Source organism: Eucalyptus grandis, chromosome 4 (assembly GCF_016545825.1).
Source record: "Eucalyptus grandis isolate ANBG69807.140 chromosome 4, ASM1654582v1, whole genome shotgun sequence".
Classification (NCBI taxonomy): Eukaryota; Viridiplantae; Streptophyta; class Magnoliopsida; order Myrtales; family Myrtaceae; genus Eucalyptus; species Eucalyptus grandis.
The window spans coordinates 11,536,169-11,558,010 of record NC_052615.1 but is presented as its reverse complement, the minus strand read 5'-3'; the positions used below and the strand labels follow the sequence as shown (position 1 = coordinate 11,558,010).

Sequence of the window (21,842 nt, the reverse complement as noted above, 5' to 3'; positions counted from 1 at the left end):
GCGCAATTTCTGAAATTCGCGTTTCTGAATGTAAGAATTTTATTTGAATCGGTCAGTAGTCGATGGATAAAAAGTTGGGAACAGATAGACTATTCTCATTGGCAACTGAACCGAATCATTGAGGAACGACTGATCGTCCTACGATCCTAGAAGTGAACTTCCGGCGATATATATTATTCGGTGGGGATAATATACATCAAACATACTGGCTAGAACACTGAAATCACATGCCCACCTAGTGTAGAATCACGTCCTAGGAGGAAGACAAATTCAAAGATGCAAATCGAAAATCACAAAAGACATGGGAGAGCTGTTCTAGGAAAGAACGTTTTCACCGATCAATGCAAGGGCCTCAAGAGCAACGATCTTGTACATCTTCTCAGTAGGATGAACAGCGTCCCAGAAGACGTACTTCTCCGGCTCAGAACATGTGGTCAGCCCTCTGCATGTGTCCCCGTACTCTATCGTTCCTGTCCCGCAACACCCTTTGCTCGTCTCCGTCAAACCTGTTATATTTCACGACAAACTTAGTCTCTTTGTATGCTTGACATGAACAGATTGAATATCTAGGTTGGGATCACGGCCCTTGATGTATGGCGCACACTGACCGTATCTGTGGGGGCGTTTGATAGCATCGAGCACGATGGCATAAACGTCCACGAAGGCAGTCTTCAGTCCCAGGCTTTTCCCCAGAGAGTGCAGTTTTCTCCTGATCAGAGAATTGAACGAGAAGCTTAAGTTGTTGAAGGCTTGGTAGCAGGTGGTTGTGTCCTTTAGGGTTTTGACAAGCGGCATGCATCCCAAAGGCGGGATTCCAACAACAACCACTCTCCTAGCCCCCATTCTGTGCATTTCCTGCAACACGAGATGGACAAAAAACAAATCATCCTCATATATACATTACATTTTACGGGTCTCCCATTGACTGCAGCCTTTATGCTTCTGTCTGCTCACTGCCTTCTCTCGTACAACACACAGGGAGCGGGGGAGAAGATCATGGTCATCCATGGAACCCTTTTAGCTTTCCCATGGCCCGTAAAATAGGACCAGCATTACTATCAAATGACCTTGCGCCAACTTGTCTAAGTTAGCGGTCCGTAGATCTTGCGACTCAAAAGAATGCTGATTCTCTTTGTGCTTGCTTGTTGTCCATTTATTGACAATATAGATGTACTAAACAAAAGGGTACGAAGATGTGTTTTTTAGATAGTCTCATTATTATTAAGTCTCACATATTCTGATATTTAGTTAGTTTTGTTATGCATAATGTACTAAAGTGTTAATGTCCCATACATGTGTGCACAAGCACACGTATGGGCAAAGTAATTAACCAGATCTGATCAGTGCTGGATCGGGTGAAGCTCGGTCATTGATCATAACACGAGTCCATAACAATCGGTTGCGATTCATCCAGTTTACATGGACTCAGTCTAGACAAGAATTTGACGTTACTCGTGTAGAGAGAGAGAGAGAGAGAGAGAGAGAGAGAGAGAGAGAGGAACCTGAACGTCACGAGACATGCAAGAGATCAAGAAGTTTATGTAGGCTCGCAAGGAGTACTGCCTGGGGCGAGTTGGGTCCAGGAAGAAATTCTGGAGGAAGTCATTAGTTCCCATGCTCATGACGAACACAGCATTGTTGATGATTTCTTCTGCCTTCTTTACGCCCACTAACTTCCTTAGGTGGATCTTGTAATGCAGAAAATACTCCAGCTGCTGCGACACCGAGAGCACACTCTATCCACAAATCAAACCAATTCATCAATAAATAATTAAGAAATAATTAAGAACGTCCTATAAGTTGTATAAAAGAAATTAAATTTACAAGGCTTACCGACATATTGGCAGTGAGATCGTCATACCCGGAAGCAGCGGATGCAAAACTGACCCCGTAAAGCAGATCTGATTTGGTCAGCTTCGGGTCAAGAAATGCTGGGATTGCCTTGGTATACCCAAGCGCCTCGGCTGAAATAACAAGGGAGAAATAGACTCAATTACCAACTTTTAATGTGAAACAAAATAGATCTGGACATAGTTGACTTTAAATTTGTACTTTAAATATAGTGATGGACCATTTGAAGAACTAATACCGTATGCACAACCTAGAAAGCGATGGCTTATGTGTAAATCAAATAAAAGACGGAGGCTGGCTGTTTGAGTTAACCATGTTCATGTCGTGTCAAAGTTGGGGTTTTCACATAAACTCTCTCTTCCTGGCTTCGCGCAGGGACATTACCTTAGTGTTGACTTGTGCATTACTTTACATATAAAAGATTAGTGAGATATTTCGTGGCTTAGTAATTTAGTTTGTTCTTAAATGGAAGTTAGAAGAAAATTCAAGCATGTAAAATAAGATATGGTTAAAGCTGCAGTCTGGTCCACTGAAATCTTCAGCACTCAAGATGGGCATTGCTGTCCTTTCCCATTGATTGGCTGAGAAAATCTTTAACTTAGCATAAATTTCTGAAATTTCTTTTCCTACAAAAAAAAGAGATACAAAGAGAGAGAGAGAGAGAGAGAGAGAGAGAGAGAGAGAGAGAACTGAAACTTATGCGGTTTTCTCTGCATCTCTTGATACATCAACTTCTCTCCTTGTCCCATTTGTCACAGAGGTGACTTGGTTTTTTGAAATGTCATAAAGTGCGGAGGCCAAAATTGCTCGTGCATGTTCTCAAACTCTCATGAACTTTTTACTAATTCCCAGAAAGGCGTAAGTAAATGACAGTGCGGATTCAAAAGTAAAAATGAAAGTTGCTTCCTTAACTTCTTCAGTGTCTGCACTTACTGTTTTTCATACTAGGGCAGAAAAACGAGAAAAGTCATTGCTCCTCTCCTGTTGCTTAAATACATGGAGGAATTCCCCATTTTCCATCCAGCATTATATGGAAAAAGGGTTAGCTTCTTCCTATATGCTAAAATAATCCAAGGATCTATTTCAGTAATTAGGGATGAGCAATCGAGTCGATTGAATATGGGAATTGAACCAAATCAGCCTTACTAGACCTATTCAAGTCCCAATTTTGTACTAAGAATTGGGTGCGTGAAAAAGATATATTAGAGATGGATTCAAAAATGAGAAGGTATGGAAATCCATCAATGCCTTAACTACCTTCCCACATATTGTTCGCATGGTATTTTTTCTCTCTAAAATAATAGTTATATTACTTATTAAAAATTTGTCTAAAATGTCAAAAAAAAAAAGAAAAAAGAAAAATAAGATAGGTCCTATTTCCAAGTCAACCCTGAAACTGGTTCCTTTCCGATTTAACTAATTCTAACGAGATAAGCTCTATGGCTTTCTGTTTGGAATTACTCATTTTGAAATTGATCACCTCTACAGGTAACATTACAATTGGCACCTTTATCAAGACCATCACTTTCACCATTTTTGGCATAACATCAAACAGATTCAAGAAAATACTTTTTCTAAGTTCAGTGTACCAATCAGGGCCCCATACCTTTTCTAAGTCTCCTATCCTTTTCATTGGGTTCTGAGGTGTACTTTGGCTCTCGGAGGAATGCACCACGCAAAAACATCATCGTTTGCATTTAATCTAAATATTCCAAGAAATCATGTTGGGCAACTTAGAATGGTTGTCCTAGAGGTATCTATGCAAAAGCTAGTAGAGAGAGGGCACTTTGGTCCAATTCTGTCGCATGAAAAGAAGAATCATGAAGGGTAAGTAGCAGAGAAAAGGGGCATAAATTGATTTTTACCAATGAAATCAGTGGCAAGCCTGCCATTGCAGAACCTTCCGGTTGGGCGGCCTTTGAAGAAGTCTCTTCCATAAGGAGGGAAGTTGCCCTTAAAGGTGGTCTGAAGCACATTGTTGTTCCCAGGGTCAACACTCGAGTCCCCAAAGACCAGTACGCAGGTCACATTGTTTTTAGCTGCCAATTGCCTCACTTTCTCTATGGCAATGGCCTGTGCAAGCAGTGGCATCAATGCCAACAGTGCCGCAACCGCAACTGCCGCCGCCGCCGTCCCCGCCCCTGCTGACCTCATCTTCGCGGCCATTGCTGCGACCGCCACTCGAGCGAAAAACGCTGAGGAGCTTGAGAGACAGCGGGTGGCTGTGGACAGGGAGGGAGGAGGGTGCCTGTGCGTTTGGGAGTAATGGGCGGGCAGAGTCAGATGCACTCCCTCTTGCTAATAAATAGGGATGTAGGTGATATCGGTGATGTTGGTTGGGCATTTAACATGTGTCAACAGGAGATTTCTGCGCTTGGGTTGGGTTGTCGGGGAACCCTTATGTGAAGTTGGTCTCTGTATGTTAAATTCAAAAGATGATTTACTAAAATTCGAATTAATGCGGCAGATTCTTTTTAAATGTCTGTATAGGACCAGCTCATGGAAATACGCAATGATTCAAGCACCCTCTTACGATTTTTACAAGTTATTTTTCGAACCAAAGCCCCATAATAACTGGCACGTCAGATCCCCACCGGTTTCTTGATTGTGATTGACTTAGGACAAGTTTGGATTTTTCTTTTTTTAATGTTAAGGAAAGATTTTACGAGGTTGGCCATTATTGTCTTTGATTGGGACAATTCGCGTTTGAGTGAGAAGATTTTATTTTATACGCCTGCAGTGAAACTTCCACCTAAAAACCATTTCTGGAAAGTTGAGAGTATCGTACTCATTGCTCAAAAATAGGAAAACTTACAAAAAAAAAAAAATTCTAAACCTATTATTGAATGTTAATTTAATCCTACAATTTTTAATATAACCAATTTAGATTTAAACTTTTTAACAATTTGTTAATATATAATCATTTAGCCGATTTTGATTGGTAATTACTAACGTGGAGACTGGTTGTCCAACGCAACATGGTCACAGCCGGCATTGACATAAACAATTTATGCATTTTTGAATTTTCTGAATTTTTCTCTATAAATTTCTTAATTTCTTTTCTTCCCTTTTTTTTAGTGTGGGCTAGTGTATCGACTGTGAGCAAGGGTTGCATCCTTCACCTAGATGTGGTGAGTGTCCTTGCCAACCATGAATGAGGGTCATAATCCTCCTCTAGAGCCCTTGTCAGGCTTCAGTTTAAAAATGAGAATAAAAAGGAAAAGGAAAAAAAAATTAAAATTCATAACGTTTTTTGTTCGTGTTAGTATCGGCCATTTTTTGTAAGACCACTGACGTTCACATCAAAGATTTTTGGCCAAAATTGGCCAAAAGGATAATGTTGGCAAATCTTTGAAGTTTTAAAATTAAATTAGTCAAATTAAAAAGTTTATGATTTAATTGACATTCATGCAATAAGTTTATGATTTTTTTTTATAATTATTCTCTCATAAGTAAACTGCTTTATTGAGCATTGTTAGGAAGATAACACTGATCATTATGAGCTATAAAATTGCGTCGTGAAGAAGGGTGAAGGAAGTCGAAAAAAATCACTAAACTTTGACTTCCATTTTTTTTAAAATTAGAATTACATGAACAAAAAGAGCAATTAGACCTTTTCTTCTCTTCATCCGAAATTAAATATTAATATCGATCTATCAGTGTTCAAGTACCAAACTAATCCTCACGAGGGTGAGATGCAATCCATCTGTTTTGATACACAGCTGCGTGATCGTTGGACTGAAATTGTGTCATTGATGATAACAGTTGCTCCAAGGAAAAGAATTAATGCCAATGCTGCGATCTGGGCGTAATGCTGCGATCTGGGCGTGCATTGAATAAGGAAAACGAGCCAACGCCCAACATAGCCTGAGCATCCTCATTATGTGGATACGTTTTGCTGTACCAATAACTCTTCAAATCATTGCCTGTCCAATTCAAATTTTTGGATTGAGAAAGATGAAATAGATACGATATCTGCATATCTTTATGCCGCAAGAGAAGGCAATGGAAAATGGCATGCGCCTAATCAATTTTTAGCTGTTTCCACCCTGCAAACCACATTAGCAAGAGAGGAGCTTTATATCGTTGGACAAAGGCCCCAACAGCTACTTCTGTTTTGTGCTCTCACCGTTCGGGATAGCCAGAATTAGTCATTAGTTGGATCGACTGAGTTGGCCTTTTCATCTGTCGGTAGCATTTATTGCGGCGCCACAAGTCGGCCAGCTAACTCTTTTGCTGAGTAGAATTTCCTTTCGACGCGTATATAAATTCCACATGCAAATGGCAATAAAATCTAAGTCTCTCTTCATTTTTTTTTGGTAATTATGACATTCACGAGTAGTTTTATTTGATGACTAGAAAGAGAGTCAGTGATTAAAACGCTCAAATCAATGATAAATATAACGACGTGTAAATTTTTTCTTGAAACCACCATGTGCATGCTATTTTTTTTCCTTCTTTCCCTTTAGGTATACAAGACCATCTAATTTTTTTACATTTTCTGTGCTTTTTTCTATGCCAAAATTGAGCTGTCCCCTGAAATTTGGATTGATTACAATAATTCTCCTATCCAGAGCAGCTGCCCAATTGGAACTAGCTAGAAGAGTAGAGTTTTCTGTTCGAGGAATTGAATTTTCTGACCTACCCTTTTGACAATGTATGCATCTTTGATGAGATGATCCACAGGTAGGTGTAATGCACAGTATATATAATAATGATGGGCACACAAGCAGGTTGATTATTAACATGGAGTGGGGACAGACGAGTTGGAGCACCTAGGATATTGCAAACCCAGAAGGGCCGCGTTCACATATGTCAAGAGAGATGGCGGACGAGAATATTCAAGAGTTGTCAGATGAAAAGTTAGGAAAAATTCGAGGTAGCAATTTTCACATCCATACTTCTTTCTTGCTTCTCATTGTCATCTTCACCGTTTATCACGTCGATGTATATGACTCGAATCAGTGTTGATCACGTCCATGAGTTCAAGGTTCATCTTTGGTTCATTATTCAGCATTAAGGCATTTTCTGATGATTAAAAGAATCTCGTGATTCGCTTTCGCTAAGTGTCAAAATGCTATATGACATTGGCTCTCTTCTCATTAAACTTGGCTAATGTTGGAGGTAATGTAATCAATTTTCAGAAATACTGCAAAGCTTCCCTTCAATGGATAAGCAACCATGGACATGCGTGCGCTCACAGCCTGACGCTCCATCTCTATGGTACTTTCACTGGGATATCTCTTTCAAATTGCTTTTAAAAAGTGAAAATGGAGAAAACAAAAAATGAAAAATGAAAAAGAATAAACTTCCTTCGGGTCCCTCTATATAAAGGATTGGTTATGGGCAATATTGAAACCGTCCTTTCCCATAGTACTGTTGCTGTCTTTTTTGCAGGTTTTATTGTTGCTAGAACTACGTGGTAAGGTTTAGCAACTACCCCTATTGAATTATTCGGCCCCACTCGTTATTAATGGGACAAGGGATACCTCCAGCAAGAAATATATCGAAGAGTTGGTGCTAGGATACCCGTCAAAGTTTATTAGAAGCTTGGTAAAAAATTCCTAAAAAAGTAGCTTTTTATGATTATATCGGTAATAATTTGACAAAGGGGGGTTTTTCAAAGCAGGTTCAATGGACAACGGGGATGGAATAATTGTTGAGTGGTTAGGACATCCTATCTTTCAAGATAAAGAAGGGTGTGAACCTTTTGTACGGTTGTTTTGGTAGATGGAGACAAAATTGTTGAAGCTGATGTTCCTTTTTGAAGGGTAGAATTGAAGTATCGATTTGAACAAATAGGCATAACTTTTAAATCCGATGGTGTTTTTCGTAGTAGTCCAAGGGAGTTAGTTTACTATTGGACATGCTTCGTTTACTCTATTCTTTTTTGGACACATTTAACATGGTACTAAAACCTTGTTCAAAGATGTGATTGCTAGTATTGACCCGAATTTGGACGCTTGACTGGAATTTAGAGCATTCCAAAATCTGGAGTTCCATCCCATATATTTTTCCCCTATTTTTTGGGTCTTGCTCTTTGGGTGATAATCCCAAATAAACATAATAAGTATGGAAGCTATACTTGTAAAGCATGATCGTATTTATGGCAGCATTGATTTATACATGTAAATTCGATGGTTTCAATAAATCCCCCACAATAGTTCGTCTTGGGCCAGATCTAGATTACCTCAATGGTTTGCATAGTCATATACCCTTAATGGTTTATTTGTAAGTTTTATTGGGTATGCTTTATATATTATTTTTGGACAATCCTCCCAACAATTAAGAAATCCATTTGAAGAACATGGGGACTAGTTGAATTAATGAGTCTCCCAACTTTGGGTGGCTTATAACTTCAATTCAATTAATATAATAAAAAATCATTACACCTTTTTAGTTGGAATTTTAGGTGGTTTTTGAAAAAATATAGCAAAAAAAATTATCCCTAGAGTTGAGATAAGAGGAATGTATAATCCAATACTTCTATAAATTTGATCGTGCTTTACAATTATGGTTTCTAAACCTGTTTTTTTAGGATTATCTCCCAAAGAGCAAGACAAAAAAATAAAGGAAAAAGATATCGGACTATTTGTGATCACATTTGAGGTTTCTATTAGAAGCACCTGGGAGGAAAAAAAAAACATAAGTACAGCAACCTTCAAATTAGAAAGATTGCTTTTAATAGTGGAAGAAATGCTCTCTAAAATTAATAAATTGGATAAAAATTATCTAATTTTGATCATGCATACTACACAGCAAATGGGTTACGAACTTTTTTTCTTATCAACGAAAATGTTTAGCGTTAATTGTTATTAATAATGAATAGATTTTCCGTAGCAAATTTACCCGGACCAAGATGTCAACTCACAGATACGATCTTGCTAAATGTGGTGAGAAGACGGATTAAGCACCGAAAATGGAGTTCCACATTGAAGAGCCACAACCACCAACCACCTAAATAAGTAAAAATCAACTGATCTTGTACAATAAACACTCTCCCAATTCAATCATCCGAACCCCACTGCTCACCTCATCTGTCTCGTCAATCACGTGCAAAAAAGGTCATTACTCGATGCTGAAATTGAAGGGGGCGTTCTCAATAATTGAGAACACCAAGACCGATACTATTCACGAAGAAGCTAAGTGAATAAAACAGAAGACAATATACACTTCCCTATGTGTAGAACACAGAGGGCATCCATGACCGTTTTGGAGTGGGTCTTATTTATGAATAGTCTCTCATTGTCTATACCTTTCAGTACTTGACCCGGGTATCACAGGATTTCCCCTAGTTTAGTGCATTAATGGTCTTGCCCGTAGGTCGTGATGTGCCTCGAGATGGCCGTCTCCTGTCCCCTTGCCGGTGGGGAATTTGCTCCCGGGTCATCGCTCTGCAGCGTTTGGCCCGTCCTCTAGGCACCTTTGGAAGGCAGGGAGTGTGACAACGTACACACTTCCCTTTACTCCATAGGAACTTCGTATCAGTTGCAGGGTCTGAAGTTGAGATAGCATCGTCCAATGATACTCCCCCACAATCTATTGTGTTATTTAGTTAAGATTTAATGTGCCCACCGAAACCTATGTCTTGTTTGATCTGTCTTGTCACATGATCACTATCCTTGTTAAATTGACTGAGAGTCCAGTAGGCTTGGTACATGTTGAATTGTATATCTGCTAAGGGGGGTTTGTCGTGATAAAATTGTAACAATTGCTGATCTACATGGATTGAGTCTCATAAAAAATATTTAAAGTGGTTATCACTTGAGGGTAAGCTTTATTTATGAATTACTTTATACATTCTCTCCATTTTGACGTGTGACTTCGAAAATTATGGTAATTATTACATTTTAGAGGAAGGGCTATTCTTACCAACACTTTTATCTTGATTGAAATGGCATGTGTCTGAACGAATATGAATACGTTCAAAAACACATATGATAAAGACACAAGTGGTCTTTGAATTTTGGCCAAATATGTACTGTGGTTCTTGAATTTTAATTTGTTTGTCTATGAATTTTAGCTCAATCTGAAATATAATTAATGAATTTTTAATTTGTTTAATGTGTTATTTAGACTTTTGATACATGTTCAACATATTTTCTTAATTATATGAAAATGTATATATTCATGAATTTTTAATTTATTCAATGTTGTTTATGAACTTTGGCCTATGGACTATATTGAACAATTAAAAAACTTAAAAGACTACGTTACCCATTGAGCTAGGTTGGGCATATACTAAAAGTTTACGGATCACTTTGAATAAATTAAAAGTTGATAGATCATATGCATATTAGACTAAATTTCAAGAATTATTTATACCATTTTCCCAAAACACATAGGATTGTTCAGAACATCGGACACGCAGGGCATGTCCCAAACCTTCGACGACATTCTTCGTACTTTACCTTTTACAATTGTCTTTATATTAGTTAATTTCAAAGCCTCTAGAATTGCAGATCTTGAAAAAAAAAAAAGTACGTCTTGTACCCAAATTTCTCCTAAAATCCCATTTTTGGGCCTTCTTTTTGTAAAATCACGAATTTACCCCAATATCAACTACGCTATTGCCTAGGGGTGTCAAAAAAGTGCCCAAACCAACTCAGCCCAGCCCGAAAATATCAGCTATTTCAAGGACGGGCCTTAGTCTTCTTCGGATAAGAATTTTTAGATATCGATATTAATGGACTGGAGTCGAGTCGAGTCGGGTTGGCATGAGCTTTTCTGACACTTTTATATAGAATAGCTTCAAACGAATTTTCAATTTTACCCCTGGAACAATTTCATGATATTACCGTCCCGTTCTCTTATATCACATGATATTCTGACCTTGGGTTGGTTGGATCGGGTCAATCGCGTCCCTATATGGTATCGGGTCGGGTCTAACATCATGAAGACCCGGCCCGGCCCGACCCGTTTAACACCCCTACAGTGCTTGCTACCTGGTACTTGCTCGCCTAGACCGTGCAAACCCGTTCGACGAAATTCCCTGGGACTACCTCGACGAGCTGATCGCCCGACACCTCGCCTTGATAGCTCGATATCAGAGCGACACTTGGTCCGAACAACGTTCGGTCCAAACACGAACGACGGCATTCGTACAAATTACAAGCGCCTTCCTCGCCCCGGTCCAGCACTTTGCAATGCAGCGCTTGTCGTCGCGGACATCGCGAAACATTGGTTCTTCGCTGAAGCTCCTCCGCCGTGCGCCGTCACCCACATCTCCCGCTTCCCCTTCTTCTCCTTCTTCTTTCGTGCCCAGATGCGGCTTCGCTGTGTCGGCTCTAAACCTCCGAAAGACGCGGCAGCGAGCGATCCCGGGCGATTTCTCGAGATGGGTTTCGCTCGGTTGCTGCCGAACGTCGAGATTCGCCACTGGGTTCGCGCCGCTGGAGCGCAAGCCGTTGGATTCGATCATGGACGTGGGGAGAGTGAAGGATCGTTCGGCCGAGGAGATAGCCTCGGCTTGGGATGATGTTAGCATTTCAAGTCCATTGCTTCTGTACTGTTGTTGTTGATGTGTCCAAAATGCGTGCTTTCGTAATTTTTATGATGCATTATAGATATTGTATTTGTTCTGGGGGGCTAGGAATTGCTAGAACAAGTTAATTTGGAAGCTCGTTAGATGGACGCCTATCTGTTTGATGATATTCCCCAGTTAAGTATAGGCACTAGGTTAGTACTGGGGTGCCTTAGTTTTGTATGCCAAGAATGTTTGCAGTCTAGCGGCAAATGATATAGTGTAGCTCTGCGTAAAGTGGTGGAGATGTAGGTGCCATTGCACTAAAAATACTTGTCCTTGCATAAGTTGCTCATCAATCTTAGTTGTATGGTTTCAGGTGTTGGCCCTTCTGCTTATGAATTGTGATTGATTCTTTTGGTTGTTCAAAAAATCAATTCTAGTACCAGTAAATCGTTGCAAACTTTTGTAAATTGGTAGTCATATGCTGTGATATTACATGGCTTGTTGTTGGATATGGAGCAATGCGGAACAAGCAGTGACAATTCTAGGTTTCCTGCCCTCACATTCTAATAAAATCTCATGTTTGCCGCTGTTAAAAGACCAAAATGGCTAATGAAGTTATCAATCCAGAAGCTATTCATGCACTTCCTCTCCTGCAGTGGCAGCCATTAGCGGCATTTAAGGGCTTGCTTCATGTTGACAATCCTTTGGTGTGGATTAGACATTTTTTTATTCAATATAAGTTGTATGCATTAATACTGCTTTCAATTTATCGTGTTATTTTCTGTGGGTGAATATACTAAAAACACCAAATATATGGAATTATGCTACAAGTGAACTTGTAAAATTTTGTTAGATAATATTTTGAGAAAAATATGTTGGCTCAGAAGGCCTGAGCAGATGAGTAATGGTTGCCAAATCCTGTGTATTACTACTGATTAAAATTTCCCTCTTTCTCTAATTACATGATAAAAATCAAATGTTGGGAGTAAAATTCTTCTGGGCCTCAAACAAAGCTTTATAAAGCACAATGCTTAAAATTTTACTTTTGGTTCTCAAGGAAATATTTTTATTTTCTGGGTTCATCCAGGGGCGAAGAAGGTCTTAAGGAAATTTTGGTGACTGGTGAAACTGAAATGTTTCTCAATGTTTTTCTATTGTGGTAAGAATCTTGTGACATCCTAAACCTGAAACTTTTGTGTCATCAGGAAAATTAAGGCATGATGAAGTTTGGCATTTCATGAATATAAGACATGAAATTGACTGAAGGTTGATGTGTTGCTTGTAGTTGTATTCTCCATATTCGTCTTTCTCATAGTTTTGGCTTTCAAAAAAGGTTGACACTATGTTCCTAGCTGGCCACATCTTGTATTAAATAATTGACTGGCCAAAAAGTATGTTTTATGGAAGGCGCCAGAATAATATAGTGAACGTTGCATGAGTTCATTATGATATCTCATGGCACTTATTGTCTTAAAGCTGTTCTTGTGCTTTGAGTACCTCTTGTCCTCAATATCATGCCGTTGTATTGGTGAATCATTGTGGGAATTCTTTCGGAGTTCAATGTTGTCTGTTTAATTCACTTTAGGCTTTGCTTATACCGTTGTGATATTTCAGTAAACTTTAGTTAAAATCAAGTTTTCGGTGAAGTTTGGCTCTGTGAATTTGAATTTGTAATTGGTTGTACTTTCTCAGTATCACCTTGGGCGAGGTCATGTTGGCACCTCTATGAAGGCAAAACTTTATCATCTGCTTGAGCAAAGATCAGTTGATTGGTAATGCTTTCACTGTCTATCTAAATTATGTTCTCTTTCCCTAGACATGTCAGATATGTGATTCTTCTGTTTATGTACAGCCGATATTTTGTCATTCCTTTATGGAGAGGAAGTGGCTATGTAACAATGTTTGCTCAAGGTACTCTCTTTAATCACCGAGCATATATACCAGTACATCAATTGCTTTTACTTGCATAGAATGCATGATTATAATTCTCATCCAGATGAACGACTTAGGGTAGGTTATTTAGTCTTAAGCATGATATGAATATCTGAGCATCAAGAGCACCTATGCTATTCTCTGTTAAAGCTCGCTTCTTTTTCCCCTGGGATGCTATTATTTCAGCAGCATAGCTGCTTATTTAATTTGTTGTTCTTACAAGTAATTTGCTTCCTTTTCAAATAACTGATCATACAAACTACTGTTTACAAATAAGTAGAGTGATGGAATGGTATTTGGTCTGGCGTCAATCACTAAATTGGACCTTCAAGCCTCTATGAATCTCGTGTCCACCTAATAACTTTGGCGCTTCTATACTTTTGAAGATAGGATGTCTTTCATTTCTCAGCAACCAGTTTTGTACAATGATTGGAGTAAAAAATCTTGAGAATCATGGAACTAGAATTTACAATATTTCCAACTTCTTCTGTATCATAACCCCTTAATATGAGCTTCAGCTGTTGAAATCCTGTCCACTAGGTCATCCTCTGTTTTAATAGAACTACCACTGCTAATTTTCCATTATTATCTTTCTGATTATATTGCCTACACGACAGTTGCTGATGAAGAAGCATCAACACTTCTTTGGAATTTGCTTGTCATGGCCTTGTGTGAGTTTACAATATGTCCAAAAATGTAAAATTACTAGTGCTTAGGGAAGCATCTTGCTGTGCTTGTTCTGCTTCAATGCGTTTGTTGGAAGACTATCTTAAAGGACTCTGACTTCAAATGATTGTTAGCCATCTTTCTGATAAGTGGCACTGGCTTCAGATTAAAACGTTTTGTGTTAAAGATGGAACGGTCATGATGCAATCATTTACTTAGCCAGCCCTAGCTGAAAAAAGTAGTAAGGAAATATGTTAAGTATTATGGATGCTGTGAATGGCTGTCATTTTGAAATCAGTGTTCATGTTTGATTTTTCTCTGATATTTGAAGACCTCTAGAAAGCTCAGAAGACAGAACTATCTCTTCTAAATTACTAATCTAGACTTTGTTTCAACATTTTTATTTTACAGTACAAATGCCGCACATGCTTTTGACCGGTCTTGAAGATTACAAGGCAAGCGGAACTCAAGCATCTCCTTATATGACCGTAACTTTCTACACGGAGTTCGCAGAAAGCAAGGACTTGGTTCTTATTCGTGGAGATGTTGTGTTCACCAGCAAGCTGAGCGATGCAGAGGCAAAATGGCTTCTGGAGACAACCCAGTCCTTCTATTTGAACGATACAAGGTACAAGCTGGTCGAGCGGTTCAACAAACAGACGCGGGATTTTGAATTCAAGGATGTTTTACAAGCATTGGACATGCCCATTCTGTAATCTCTCATTCTTTCCGGACGAGTTACTAACAGGGAAATAAGAGTGGAGCTGGGTCGCTGACACCAACGAATGCCATACTGATTAATGGAGAGTAGATGCAAATTTTCTCCTCATGAATTTTCTGGTCTTTTGGAATGGCGGGGCTTGTTCTTCTTAATAATTTGTATCGCTAATCTATAAGTGGTCTTGGTATCTCTCTCTGTCTCACACAAGATTATGGGGAGTGGAATTTATCTTTGCCTTTTGATAATTTGAAATCTGTGAGGGAAGACAATCAGCCATGCAAATTAGAAAAGTCCCACGTCAAAGAATTTGTATGGTGTGGAGTTGTTAGTGTATTTTATCTTAGTTGATTTATAAATATTAACTTAAGTTTTTGAGTGAAGGTGAATTTAATTGAATATGTTGACAGTTTTGGATTCAGCTCTGTTTTGGTACGACGATCTACCCATACGAAGGTATTAAACCGACAAGAAATATACTGAGAAGATTTTGGTATGTCTTAGGAAAGAGTGAGGCTATAGTGAAGAAGATCGCGATGGTGGAGGACTCAAGTAGATATGATGATTAAGCCCGTTCCTTTGGTGAAGATTGAGCTTTGCTTGGGCATTGGCGTCTTTATCAAGTTTGAGCTCTTTAACTTCTAAGCCTATCAACATATTCAACCACATTTATCTTCAAAAGCTTAAACCAATAAGTTATGAGTCGATTAAAATATATATTAACTACTTTACATCACACAAATTCTCCAACTTGAGACTTTTTTTAACACAACTCATGTGTATTTTAACATTCTCCTATTTACATTTGAGCTTAGCATTGGGTCAATTTTGTCTTAATTTAATTTTTTCTTTTTCACCAACATATCTCAACTTGAATCTCCATTAATGGCCATCTTTACCTCCATATCTCTTTCGCCATATCAAAACTTCAGGGTTGCTATCAGGAAGGTGTTGTTGCACTACAACGCGAACTTTCACCTCGGGTCTCTTTCTCCATATCAAGCTATAAAGGTTGCCTAAAACCACATTGGTCACGAAATCCCGTGATTGAGATATTTATCAAATATTGATTTGTATGGGAGCAGGCTACCAATCAACCATCAAATTTGATACTATTTGATTGGTTCAAGAAGCTTAAGGCATTGATTGAGAAAAAGTCAAGCAAATAAATCGAGCGTTTGAGAATCAATAACAACATAGAGTTATGTGGTAAATATTTCAACAATCGTTGTGAGAAAGAATGGATTGTGAGATGCCACATAGTGCTCGAAACACCACAGCAAAATGGCATTGCAAAATGTAAGTGTAAAACTTTATTTGAGTGAGCTCAATGCATGCTTTCTCATGTAGGGTTGGGTGGGAAATTTTATGTTGAAGCAATAAACATTGCATACTACTTGTTTAATCGATCCATCATTTGCGAAAGAATGGAAGACTTTTGAGGAAGTATTGTCAGAAACCTGTTAATTGCTCCGAATTACCAATATTTAGAATTAGTGCAATACTCATGTGAGTAATGATAAGCCTGAGTTAAGCGCTAAGAAATGCATCTTTCTAAGTTATACATATGGGTGAAAGGCTATCCATTGTGGTGCACCAATCACAAATCACCCAATTTTCTAAAAAGTAGAGATGTGAATTTCGACAAGACTATTATGCTTTGATAATGATTCTTAAGAAACAACTAGCATAGTAGATAGATCATGGTGTTGGTAGTGAGATGCAGCTTTAAGTGGAAACTCAGAAGACTTTAGAGATAATAGAGATTAAAATTGTAGAGGAGGCGGCAATTCTTGAAGTCAATGATATTGAACAACTAGCAAAGTCGATACTACAACCACAAGCATACAGAGAAAGTGAATCAAACCACCAGTAGTACAATATATGAATTAAACCACCAGTAATGAGGTGGAAACTAGTGAGCCTCTATCTTACTCAAAGTTGATGGCTAGCTCCAAATCCTCATAGTGGCTAGGGGTTACAAGCAAGAGATGGAACCACTCCATTTGGAACTAGATATGAGAGTTGATTCTTGAGTATCTAAAAACAAAAGGAGGGCATTCCAGCGTTAACTTAACATTAACGAGGTGTAAGATGAAACTTATTATGAAAGGATATATACAAAGAGAGGGCATTGACTACATAGATACCGAATCTTTTGAGAAACAAAATTCCAAAAGAGTGTGCCCTTCGTATTTTCAATCTACAGGTGGATTTCTTCTGGGCGGTCATCTTTTCGTAATCATCCAGTGTTTGACCAAGACTTGGACTCCTTAACGTGGTCGGTACTCAATAGGAGAGTGCAAATTTGGGACTTCTTCAATAAAACCCTAAAGTGGACGTGTTGTATAAAAGAATATTTGGCCGCACGGTATGGAGGTGGGGACGCTTCTTGTCGTGGGCAGAGGATTATCGTGTGTTCTGTCACTCCTTTTCAAGTTGCACAATTGGAGTAAGTACCAATGTTTAAATCGAATTATATAAATTTTAGATGTCCTTTATTATTCTTCGTTTATTTTCATGATGATTTTATATTGATTTAAATTACAGGATCCTCTCAGTATCCGCATTAATTTTACAATAGAGGCAAAACGAAATCTCTTAAAGCAGACCCTAATGACAAAGCAAAGTTATCGACTAAACAAAGTTGAGGTTGATTGAGTATTGACTTAGTCAACAAGGGAAAGAATAAATGCTACATTGATGGTTAAACATTAGTTAAAAAGTAACTAGAATTAAGTCAAGGTCGGATGGCGAAAGCATTTGTCTCTGAGTGTTGGCGAGGCAATGGGTCGAGTCAATGCCGGTCAAGTTGAGAAGCATTGGAATCGGCTCGTGAAAATTTACTAAAATCAAATGAGATAAGTGCATTAGAAGTCTTAGAACTTGTCGCAAAAGTGCAATTAAATTTAAAACTTTCAAAATGTGTAATTAAGTTTTAAATTTGTCACGAAAGTGTAATCGAGTCTTAAAACTTTAAAAAAATGTAATTAAATCTTAAAATTTATAATGAAAGTGCAATCGAGTTTTAAAACTTTCAAAATGTATTATTAATGGAAAAACTTAATTTGATCAATCTGATAAGTTTTAAAAATTTGATCAAAATGTTTTATGACTTGATTACACTTCTATAACAAGTTTTAGACTTAATTACATTTTTGAAATTCATGACTAAATTACACTTTATTAATAAGTTTTAGAACTTTCAAAATACTTATCCCCAGTCAAATTAGTGGAAAGAACAAAGGAGCACGAGCACTTAATGGAGTGAAACTCTCACAAGGGAACACTCACTAAAAATGTCGATTGACCGCTGTAACTGGTTGTTCTATTCAAACATTATAATGGTCCAATGAAAAAGTCCTCGCAGTCGAGCTCCTATGGCAGGAACAATCATTAACATCAAATATGGAGTCCAAATTTGATTACAAATGAGTTGAAGTGGTTATTGAAAGAGGCTAGCCATCCATGGACGCATCAGGAGCACATCGAAGAAGAAGGGGACACACGAACGCCGCAAAGCACAAGATTTTTTTTTTTTTTTTTTTGATTGACTCCTCCTTTCACTTTCGATAAATTTACTTTCCTGTAACTTAAATCGTAAATCTAGTTCTTGCTCTTTTCTCAGTTATAATCATTTGTCAACCAAAGTGTGAAAGGCTGCGATGTGACTTCAAAAGTCGTCAATTGGTTTCACGAGTTAATGCTGTTGGATTGGCAATCGCTGTTGATGAATCTTGAGCAAACATAGGACATGAGGGGACCTCTAACGAGCGATCAAGCTTTTCAATGTAGTAACTCTTCCTTTAGGATGAAAGCAACTAATGATTAGAACACCACGAACGTCTTAGAGTGTGGTTCATGAAAAAGCATCTTGTCGGACGATTAAACTAGATGACGGCTCATCTTAAAAAAAGAAAAAAAAAGAAAAAACTAGATGATAATGACGACATTGCATAATTGACCACATTATTGACAGGTTGACAGCATTGCTAAGAGTCTCATCCAAAGCGTCATCTGTGTCTTACACGTGTAAGATACAACCCACTACTTTTGGATAAATGAATTCGCCAATTAAAATATTTCCTCGTGAAAAGGAGAATAATACCATTATCTGTTTATATTCGACAATAATAATATATCAAACTCACCTCAACCGTCGATTATGCGAGCCTTGCATAGTTATTTCAAATTGTAGTATATAAAAGGTAAAAAAGAAAAATCTAGTCCTCGATAATGATCATACGAAAAGAAAAAAAAAAGCAAGATTCGACCCAAGGAGCATGGGTGTCATTACTTTGACATTTCGATGTTTGTCCTACGAGCCCCCATTGCTCTATGATTCAGCTGAGGCCACCAGGAAAAGCCCTTTTTTCTTCTGTTGGCCCCTTTCAAGTCACCCAACGCCTCCAGTCTCTGCTCCAACCTCCCTCCTCATTGCCAAAAGACTATTGAAAACAAATGGATCAACAAACAAAAGAAGGGCATTTTGGTCTTAAGGCGTTGAGGTATAAGACGAGACTTATTATGAAAGAATATACACAATGATAGCACATTGATGATAGGGCTTTGACTACATCAATACTGAACCTTTTAGGAAATAAAATCCAAAAGACTTGTGCCCTCTTTTCATCAATCTGTAGGTGAATTTCTTTTGGGTGGTTGATTTTTTTGGTAATCATGCAGTGTTTGACAAAGACTTGGGACACCTTATTGTGGGCGTTCCTTTCTTTGTCGTGGTCAATAAGAGCTCGAAAAAAGGTGAGCATTTTTATTTTCTGTTTTCAAAGTGTCTTGGAAGCTTCTTGTTGCTGGGCGGAGGATTACCGTGAGTGTCGTTACTCCTTTTCAAGTCGCCCAACAGGAGCTCTGAACACAGGGATTTTTTGTCAGTGAATTTTAAATCCAATTAAATTGTTTATTTAGGGATAAGTATAATATAAGAGCGATAATTTTTGTACGGCTCTCGTTTGAAGATCATAACATTTTTTTGTCACTCAAATATCATATTAGAGTAAAATCGATCGTTTGAGTGCCACTTTCGATAAATTATCCCACTTGAAATTTTTGCATTTTTATTATTTTTATTATTTTTTTTTAGTTTTTATCTTTTATTTTCCTTTTGTTTTTGTTTTTTTTTCTATGAACCAGCCATAATCTGCAAAGGCCTTAGGGAGGGTGAGGCCTTCGCTGGCTACGAGTGAGGGCCTTTGTGATGAGGTCGCTTGTGAGGGTGCTAAGGCCTTGGCTAGAGCTAGGCAAGGCTGTCTCGCCCGCGGCCGGTGGGGCCATGAAAGCCCTTGCTAGATCTAAGCAAGGTTGACGGGATTTTTTGATGAGGCAAATTATTGATGGCGCTTAAGTGGTACCACGTAGGATGATTGGTGTTCACATCAATTTTTCCAACGAGGCAAATCATCAATGGTACTTAAGCAATCGATTTTTCAAATTTATGATACTTAAGTAAGTGAAAAAGTGTTATGACATACAAGTGGGCATCGAGGTATGGCCACTCTTGCTGTACTTGTCTCATTTATTTATAATAATCGTTGGTTCTTCTCGTGGTTTAGATATTGACATTCATATCGAATCATGTAAATATCATGTGTCTTTTATTATTTCATTGATGATTTTGCATTGATTTGGATGGCAAGACCTTGTAAATTTCCGCATTAGCTTTACAATAGAGGCAAAGCGAAGTCTCTTAAAGCGGGCCCTAGTGACAGAGCAAAGTTAAGGCCAACCCTGAGTATTGACTGCGTAATGCAACATGTCGCATGTCAATTAGGAAAGGAGTAAATGCTACCTCGACGGTCAAGCATCAATTAAAAGGCCAATAGAATCAAGTCAAGGTCATATGGCAACGATTTTTGTCTCCAAGTGATGGATGGATGGGTCGTATGAATATCAGTCGAGAAGCATTAGAATCGGCTCATGAAATTTGACCGAAATCAGATCGATGGGAAGGATAAAAGGGCTGGAGAAATTAATGGAGCGAAAGTCTCAGGACTGTTCGCTAAAGATGTCGACTAACCGTTGTAATGGTTATTCTAGTCGAACGTTTGTGTAGTCCAATGAAGAAGTTATGGCAGTTGAGCTCCTTAGGCAGAAACAGTTATTACCATCAAATCTGGAGTCGAATTTTGATTACAAATGAGTGGGAATCGTTATTGGGAGAGGCTAGCCATACATGGACCTATTAGGAGCACATAGAAGAGGGAGAGGACACATAGAACGTAGCAAGGCACAAGATTTATTACTTCCTTTGCTTTCGATCAATTTACTTTCTTGTAATTTATTTCGAGTTCTTGCACTTCTTTGTTGGTTGTAATCGTGTGTCAATCAAAGCACAAGAGCTCCGAAGTGACTTCAGAAGTCGTCGATTGGGTTCTCGAGTTAAGGCTGTCCAATTGACGACCACTATTGTTGAGTTTTGAGTAGACATGTAATACAGAGGAATCTCTAACTAGGTGTTTGAGCTCTTCCATGTAGCAACTCTTCTTTCCTTTTGCATAAAAAAAAAAAAATACTAATGATCAGAATCATAATCTTTTTAGAGTTTGAAATATGAAAAAGTTATTTATAGGATGGATAAACTAGGTGATGGCCATGATGGGGCATAATTGACTTTTGTGTAGTACCTATGTGTAGGACATTTCCTGTTAGTAGGGGTGAGTGATTTTAAGACTCCTGCAAATTTCACATGAAGTCTTATTTGTTGGAACATATTCTTCATTTTTTAAAACTAGAACCTATCTTATTATAAATTCTAGAGTTTACCCATGTTTCACTTGTATTATTAATTAAATGATTGCAATGAATTATTGTCTTTAATGATCACTTCTTGTTATTATAATTAACCGACCATAACTTTTAATAAAGTAAAAGTCCCAATCATAAACTATAAACTTAAATTAGTGATTCTATATTATATACTCATCATCGAACGCTATGAAATAATATAGGATCATATGAAAATATATACTAAGATCAAGTTCCAGCTTTCACTATTCTAGAATCTAGAACTTATCCATTAAAATATGTTTTTAATTTTGAAACTCAAAACCTACTTTGCATACCTTTAAATTTTGAATTGGATAAGTCTACACGGATAACGCATTCATCACTCAAAACATTTTTGTCTGTGAAAAAGTGAATGATGCCATTATCCATTCATATAATTATTGATCGGATTCATCTCAACCG

At 38.0% G+C, this 21,842-nt stretch overlaps 2 protein-coding genes across 2 annotated transcripts; one reads left to right on the top strand and one right to left on the bottom strand.

The window, feature by feature from the left end:
- Positions 1-67: 67 nt before the first annotated feature.
- On the bottom strand, positions 68-4,140 carry LOC104440963 (GDSL esterase/lipase At5g45950). Its single transcript, XM_010053940.3, has 5 exons — positions 3,717-4,140; positions 1,834-1,964; positions 1,503-1,736; positions 609-855; positions 68-506 (listed from the first exon to the last, which is right to left on the bottom strand). Exons 1-5 carry the CDS (start codon positions 4,015-4,017, stop codon positions 316-318), a joined length of 1,104 nt encoding a protein of 367 aa, XP_010052242.2. The 5' UTR covers positions 4,018-4,140; the 3' UTR covers positions 68-315.
- Positions 4,141-10,788: 6,648 nt separating this feature from the next.
- LOC104440962 (ATP synthase mitochondrial F1 complex assembly factor 1) lies at positions 10,789-14,945 on the top strand. The gene is made up of 4 exons (XM_010053939.3): positions 10,789-11,330; positions 13,013-13,092; positions 13,173-13,231; positions 14,330-14,945. The coding sequence occupies exons 1-4, from the start codon at positions 10,998-11,000 to the stop codon at positions 14,632-14,634; spliced, it is 777 nt and encodes a 258-aa protein (XP_010052241.2). The 5' UTR covers positions 10,789-10,997; the 3' UTR covers positions 14,635-14,945.
- Positions 14,946-21,842: the final 6,897 nt, after the last annotated feature.